Below are 8,156 nucleotides of genomic sequence, written 5' to 3'. Positions count from 1 at the left end.
CGCAGGGCTGCCGTGACCGCTGGACCTAATGCGTTTTGTTATACCATTAAAACCCGGTTGCAATAACGTGTCTTCATGGGCTACTATAGGGAAGTTCTGCGGCATAAAACGCATGTCGGAGGTCGTCTACGCGCCTTCCGTGATTGGCGCAACACGAAGCGGGGAGGAATTTGGCATTGTCCGGAGTAGTACCATGAACCTGTGCCCGGTGAATCTACAAGTGCAACATTGTCCCCGACCATGGGTGCTTGGCCACTAACACTTAAACAAAGGGATCCACAAGCACGAAAGCATCTCCGCCAGACTGGTATACGTGAGGGGAACAAGGGGAAACACGGGAGGGAGCCGCAATGGAGGGGGCCAATTATAATGCCCCCGTTTTTGAGGTTTCAGCGGTCATTTTTTTCCGGCATTTATTGTTTGTGGCACCGTCAACGCAATTTCTTTTTGTCTGAGGACGAAGATTACCCGCAAATTAAAAGCGACAAGGCGATCCCAAAGCATTCCTTACGACAAGCGGGTACTGAAAAAGGTCTCGGCGCATCGTCGCGTGCACGGTTACATTATCCGCAGCAGAATAGGAAACTGATGTGAGCAGGCATATAACGAAATAGAAATTAACAGTTGCTTGTAGCGCCCTGTTCTTCAGTGTGTATATTTCTGGTCTACGTTTTCGTGCGCATGAAGTACAGGCCTTTCGGGGAAGAAGTGGGAGGTGACGATGGGGGTCCCCGTGCATTAAGCCGCCTCGAGCAGTAGAAGAAGAAGAGCTCCACAATCCCATGAGGGTTCGCGCTCATCGCTTCCGATCTCCGAGAAGCACAGGGACGCCGCACAAGAGGCAGCAGGCAGCGTATGCTTCAGCTTTGCAGGCTCTCTACTTCGCGTCTGGTGGACGCAGTGTTCCGACATGAGCGAGATCGCGCCCTCGGGACCCCAGCGCGAGGTGTACACTTCTCGTCACGAAGGAGGGAGCCTCCTGACGGGCTTCGGGACTGCCGAAACGCACAAGGCGATCCAGGAGAACATCTACGTCATCCTGGGTCACGGTGCCTTCCAGCGTCGCGTCCTCTTCACCGGCATGCTGTCCGCGGTGGTGCTACTGCTGCACGCGCTGGCCGACCAGCTCGTCGCGCGCGAATCCCGCCACTGGTGCGCTCCGCCTTACGAGCAGCACGACCTGCCCGCGGATGCCTGGAAGAACGCGGCCATCCCGCTAGGTCCCGACGGCGAGCCCAGCCAGTGCGACGTCTACGACCCGCCATTCGCGGTGAGTATCGAGTCATTTATGGCTGCGAACCACATCGCAGCGGATTTGGTTAGGAATTTGGGATTTTCTTCTGTACAGTTTGGTAATCGTCCACAAATGGCGGTGTGCGAGCGAGGATGTATAAGAGGGGACACGTGGTCGACGCGACGTCGATAATTAGGGGATGATAAGTGATGCTTGCTAATGGCACCCCCCCCCCCCCCACACACCTTTTGAATGTGGTTAGCGACAGTAATCTAACCTGCACGAGCTAATTGGTTTTAACTGTACCTATTGCAATTTGCATTATTGTTTAAGGCTACGTAAGCCTGCGACGACCCCCTCTGCACCTTTTGGCCGTATTTTTTTTTTTTTTTTCACCGATTTCAATCGTTTCCTGGTGATCTCATGCACTTTTCACCAGTTGACGCCCCCGAAAGCTTTTGTATACCTAAGCGCTTGGTGGAAGTCTGGCTCGCTTCGGAAGTCTGGTTAGGTGGACACCATCGCATTGCATTACAATGTACCAAGTGGTACAATATACCTTGGTTTAGGTGAGTTGGTTCATCTTGACAGTTTTCATAAAACGCGCTAAAGACGAAGACGAAAGGAACACATACGACAGGACGGGCGCTGAACTTCCAACTGGCGTTTATTTCAAACGGTCACCTCTCTTTATGCTCTGCACATCAGGTACATCATGCACGCATTATCATGCAAAAGATTGTACAAATCAATAAGTTCCCAGTGTATCTAACCTCACATATCCTTTCACATATCTGTGAAACGTCACTCAAAAAATTAAAGCGGGGTAAGGAAGTGCTCAAACAAACATTGCGACAGAAGACCTGCGCATGTAATCTCATACCTCCATAACGTTCCACATAATTTGAAAAAGGTCGCAGATCGACACAATGTCAATATAGCTTTTTCAGTGCCTTATAAATTGTCGGCAGTGTGTATCTTTCAATAACCAGAAACAAATGCATTGTTGGGCAAAGCGCCCCAGGACGTCACCATCCCCTTTGGTAGAGCTGTTGACGGTTCCGGCTACCCAGCAACTCGTAAACCTCCCGAATCGAATTTTTCATTGATAATCCGAATGAAGAGAGATTCACTTCCACACATAAATAGCATAAACCCATTAGATTATTTAATTATTTTTGGCCAAGTCCTAAATGCGATGCAAGGGCACGTTAAACCACAGCCATGCAGCTGAGTTCGGAAATGATTCACACCTGACAACATGCATAAAAAGCATGGGGGGGGGGGGGGGGGTCAGACTTTGTGACGACTGTTTTGCCCCACTCAGTTCTTTTCGTCACGGCTCGAGCACACCGCCGCGTAATGTTCTTGCAGGAATTCGTTAAAAAAGCGCAATGGAACCACGCCTTATTAACACAGTTTGCCGCAGGTACAAAAATATCAGAGTTCCAAAGTAAGTATGAATTACATTAAATGTTATGGAACTCTGTGGAGCTTCTACTGCATTGTTCCATTGTTTACAGTTTCACATATAAGGTGGCGGTTCCACTCCGATGGCGTGCTCTCCTCATTGTAGACAATGTTCGCAAGTGGACTGTGCTTTCTGCACGCACTATGGAGATGTGAGCCCATTTGTATTAGAAAGCTTACTTTCTGCGCTTTCGAATGACTCCAGTAGAAGCTTTTTAAATTTTGTCACCAGATGAAAGTTTGAGTCCTGTATACGCGTCATGCACTTAGTGAAAAGACGTTCCAGGATCACAAGTGTGGATGCCTGATGGTATTGCATCGCTCAAACAAGGAGCGCGAAAAAAAAAAAAAAAAAAAAAACAGACAGAGCTGTGGTCTTTCTCGATGTACAGGGTGTTTCATTTTAGCTGCACCAAAATTTTAAAAATTGCCTGCGGCAGATAGCACAATTATAATCGTTGATCCAAACTACTCGATGAGGCGGCCATTACCTCCCCGAGAAATCAAAACGCCTAATTGAATAGTTAACATAATTACGGTAATTAACTTTTTAACTAATTATTTTACGGCACATCTTTCAATCTACGAATTATAGCCGCTGAGTTCGCAAGGCGTATCCACTTAGAACGAATTCGCAGGACTGAACCAGTTTCGAGATATTAATTTTCAAGGTGTCCGGCGAAATGCATGGGCGTTACAGTTAACTTTGTGCTTCAATGGATAAAACAGCGTTTCCCTCAAAAAGTTAGCTGGAACGCCCATGCATTTTGTCGGACACCTTGAAAATTCATATCTTGAAACTATTCTAGTCCTGAGAATTAGTTCCAAGTGGATACGCTTGGCGAACTCAGCGGCTATAATTCGTAGATTGAAAGATGTGCCGTACAATAATTAATTTAAAAGTTCATTAGCGTAATTATGTTAATTATTCAATTAGGCGTTTTAATTTCTCGTGGAAGTAATGGCCGCTTTATCCAGTAGTTTAGATCAAGGATTATAATTGTGGTATCTGCCACAGGCAATCATTAAAAATTTGGTGCAGCTAAAAGGAAACACCCTGTATATTTTTCCGCGCTCTTGGTTTTAGAAGTGCTCCAGGATATTTACTCAATCTCAAGGCAATCAGTTTTATGTAACTTCACTCGCTAAACTAAACTTCGATAAGATAACGAGTCGCAATAATCTTATTCCTTTGTCATTTCTCTGACCGACCACTTTTTTCGTATGAATTAGTAAAGGATCTCGTGCGCTGTTGGAGCGTTGAAGACAAACACACAGAAACTTGCATGGCCTCATGCTGCATTGAGCAATTGTAATCCGGTAAGCACTATCAGGATCTTCCGTCCGACACCTTTGATTGCAGTGCCCTCGAGGTCGGTCGCCTTTCTTTTGCGATGGTACTAAGAACGAAAACCGGTGACTGTCAAATATGCCCCCCCCCCCCCCTTCCAAACTGCATTAAGAAAAGTTCCATACGGCTAAAGAAGTCATTTTTTGAATACCGCAGAAGGGCGCCGACCAACAACGGCACGTGGTCCGTTGTGAGAAATGGACGTACGACACCAGTGACACAGACGACAGCATCGTGAGCCGGTGGGACTTGGTCTGCGACAGGGAGTGGCTGCTTAAGCTCTCCAAGACCGTGTACGTGGTGGGCGCCGTGCTGTTCGTGCCAGCGGCCGGACTCCTCGCGGACAGATTCGGACGCCGGCCCGCCATCGTGGGAAACGCCGTGGGTGCCCTGGTGTTCAGCGTGGGGGCCTTCATATCGGAGAGGTTCGTCATCTTCATCGTCAGTCGGTTCTTCGTGTCGGCCTGCAGCTGCTCGGTGCAGGTGCTGGTGTTCATCCTGCTCTACGAGGTGACCGGCAACGAGCGGCGCGCCCTCTACGGACTGTTGGACACGGCCGTGGGAACCACGCTGCTCGGGCTTTCGATCCACCTGCTGTCCGCCCTGGAGCCGCAGTGGTACCAAGCACACGCCATCCTGATCCTGCCCACGGCCATGTTGGCCTTCTGGTGCTACTTGATCGATGAGTCGCCCAGCTGGCTCCTGGCGACGTGGAAGGCACGGTACGCCGATCAGATAATCTTGCTGGCTGCCACTGTCAACGGCGTAGACTTAGACAAGGCGAGCGCCACGTTGAATGCCCTCAGGAAGCAGATATCGAAAAGCGAACGGACGGCCGCCACCACCATGACGACCATGGCCGAAGGTTACATCCAGTCGGTCCTGTTTCGGCGGCGCATGGTGGCCGTGCTCCTGTCGTGGTTCAGCGTCAACTTCACTTACTACGGACACGTACTCCGCGCCGTCAGCAGCAACAACCTGTGGCACTGCGTGCAAGCCGCCACGCAAGCCGGGCTCTACTACGTTGTGTGGCGCATTCTGCACAGTCACGGCCAGCGCGAGACGCTCACCGTTTTGCTCGCCGTACTCTGTCTCCTCACGGCGCTCAAGGCTAGCGTGCTGCTGCTGCTCGACGCCGACTCGCTAGGGCACCTTGATGGAGGCGGTCGTGGAGAGCGTCTCTTCGGCGGCACTCAGCCTCAACTACGGCTACACGGCCGACGTGTTTCCCACAATCAGCCGGAGCCTGGGCCTGTGCATCGCGTACGCGTTCGGGCGCCTCGGAGTGCTGGCGGTCGTCACTCTCTCGCAAGTGGCCGGCAGCGAAGGCGACGCCGCCATCAGCCTCATAATGATGCTCTTCGTGCTGCTGAGCGTGATGGCCATTCAGTCGTTGCCGGAGTCCTTCGTGGAGAAGAGCAAACAGCAGCAGCCGAGGGCATCGATGAGCGAGACTGAACGCAAGGCGGTCATCCAGGCGTCCCTGTCACCCATGGCGCCGATGACTCCCCCCTCACATGACAGGCATGGTCGCAGGAAGTCGAAGGACGCCCGTGAGATCGTCACAATCTAGTGTGTCGCCGCGTGAGAGACGCAAGACTTCCGGGCGTCCCGAAGGCATCGAGGAACCCTGACTGCGAGAACGCGCCCATTTGTTGCGCAATGGTCTTCGATTATGAGACGCCCGCGACGCGGACGCTTTACAGTGCGTTTAGCTATGTATATTATTATTGATAATCGTTAGTAATGAAAGCAATAATTTTGTCAGAGAACGTTTGAGTACAAGCATTTCTCTCCCTATTTTCATTCGATGCATCACCTGTGCGCTATCTGCACTGTACGCTCGCGAGATTACGGGATGATTGGCTCGATGCTTCGAAGCAGCATTGCGTGAAAGACGCCGGGTGGGAAGGATGCGAAACGGACGAGCTTTCATTTTTAAACGCCCTTGTCTAGCGTTTTGTGTCCAGTGTATTTCACGCGCTGGTGTTTCACCATCTCCGAGGACAACCGTCTGTGGCGCTGAACACGAAATGCAAAGCTGTCGCATTGCTCGATATGAACGTACAAAGACTGTAGGCACGCCATTGGAAATCGTAATACGTGCCCAAGGATTCTTCTAAACCTCCTTGTATACGTATACGTATACAAGGAGGTTACGTATACGTCTAATTGTATACGTAAATTGTATACGTATACAATCGTATACGTGCCATAATAACAGGAACGCTAGGAGATGGAAAGCTAGTCAACTGGTAGTGCTTTATTCAATCGTACCTCTCCACGGCATTAATTCAGCGGTCTTGCTCTGACTTCTCGTATACAGTTTTTTTTTGCGTGTAACACGACGCCGGACACGTAGCACGTGGAACCTGCAATAACATTTCCGAGCCAAGAGCCCCTCCGTGTTTTCTGCTTAACTGCTTGGCTGACTGCGGTCACCGTACTAGTTGAACGCGTTCATTTGCTCGTGTTCCTCAGCTCTGCGGTAGCTTTGTATGACACTTTATCTCGCGAGCGTCCTCTGCCCGACTTTCAGCTTGCTTTCACATTTCGACAGCGCTCAGCTGCAACGACGATCTATTCCGCAAACGTCGAAAGCTGGTCCTGTTGCTACATAATTGAAGCAAGAGAGAGAGCCGTCGCTGCTCTTGCGGGTCTGAGCTTGTTTGAGTGGGGACTGTTCCTCGTGTGTTCGGCATATAGCGATGATGTATGCATCACTAGAAATGTTGACATCCATTTTAACAGTCAAGGTATACGGTGGTTTGTTTTCAAATACGTTAATAAATGACTAACTTTGCTAATGCATCAGATATCAAAGTATTGGGAATTATTGCCGTAAACAACCTATAGTCTCGCGGTGGTGTGCACAACACCGGAAAGAGCCATCAGAAATGTTCCTTTACACAGGCCAGAACGCAAAACATCGGAAATCTAGACTACACGGCATGTATAGCCATTCCTACGCCTAACAAGCAAACACGCAAGTGTGACATGCAAATGAAACGCAAAGTCAAAAACAAAAAATAATCGTTCCTCTCTCTTTAAAACATATCAGCGCCCTTCTATAGACCAGATTTTTGCAGCTCTTATAGGGGACAGCCATCTTGTTCTGGGGACTGCAGTTTACAGGCAAACCAGTGATAAGGATACCACTCTGTATGCCCTTGACGCATGCGCTGTTGGTATCTTTCTCGCGCGTTTGCGTGTTCCCGCAGTCCCCAGAACAAGATGGCTGCCCCCTACAAGAGCTGAAGAATTCCGAACGTTTCATGTAGGGACACAAGGTGGCACCAGAGGCGCCGGTTTAAGTAGGAGGGGTTGGAAGTTAACCAGGCCGGCTGGCTTTGGGGGCCCACGGTAAAACCATAAATGAGGCATTGCAGGGTGACGTGGGTTGGGCCTCTTTTCAAGTGAGAGAAGCGGTGAGCAAGATTATTTTTTGAAGAAAGGCTCAGGGAACGTGAATGAATGAATGAATGAATGAATGAATGAATGAATGAATGAATGAATGAATGAATCAATGAATGAATGAATGAATGAATAAACCTTTATTTGAAACAGTGAGTTAGTTGGCAGTCGAGGTGGGAGGGTCACTTATTCCAAGAACCCTCTGGCTTGGGTCGCCCTCCGGGCCCGGGCGACGAATTCGCGCTGGTCGACCAGCGCGAACTGTCTGGCACGTTGCAGTGTGGACAGGTGTAGCTGTATAGCGTCGGGTGGAAATGATGCAGTAAGCTTCCGTGGGTGAAGGTATTGCTCTGGAGTCGCCTGTAGTCGGTGCCTTCGTTTCTCGTTAGTTTTGAATGTGGTGGGGGGTATACCCTGCGTCCAAGCCGATAGTGCTGCAGTAGTGCTTGATAAGTTAGCGGTATTGTTTCCGTTTCCTCCGCTGATTTGGGTGGGTGGGACATGTCGAAAATCTCGTGCGGGGAGGCCCGGTTGACGCTTGCGTGGGCCGCGGTGTGTGCCGCTTCATTCCCCTCGAGTCCCTCATGTCCCGGAACCCACATGATGCAGGTGTAGGTGGGAGGAGTGTCGCCACGTTTCAGTATGTTTATCGCTTTGACGGAGATCCTGCCCTTCATGTAGTTGCGT

At 50.0% G+C, this 8,156-nt stretch overlaps 1 protein-coding gene across 1 annotated transcript; it reads left to right on the top strand.

The window, feature by feature from the left end:
- The first annotated feature begins 910 nt into the window (after window positions 1–910).
- On the top strand, window positions 911–5,832 carry LOC119445976 (solute carrier family 22 member 7). Its single transcript, XM_037710274.2, has 2 exons — window positions 911–1,270; window positions 4,212–5,832. The coding sequence occupies exons 1-2, from the start codon at window positions 911–913 to the stop codon at window positions 5,511–5,513; spliced, it is 1,662 nt and encodes a 553-aa protein (XP_037566202.1). The 3' UTR covers window positions 5,514–5,832.
- Window positions 5,833–8,156: the final 2,324 nt, after the last annotated feature.

Source organism: Dermacentor silvarum, chromosome 3, assembly GCF_013339745.2.
Source record: "Dermacentor silvarum isolate Dsil-2018 chromosome 3, BIME_Dsil_1.4, whole genome shotgun sequence".
In the NCBI taxonomy this organism is placed as follows: domain Eukaryota; kingdom Metazoa; phylum Arthropoda; class Arachnida; order Ixodida; family Ixodidae; genus Dermacentor; species Dermacentor silvarum.
Note: the sequence above shows the minus strand (reverse complement) of the source record. Positions and strands in the feature narration are given on the sequence as shown.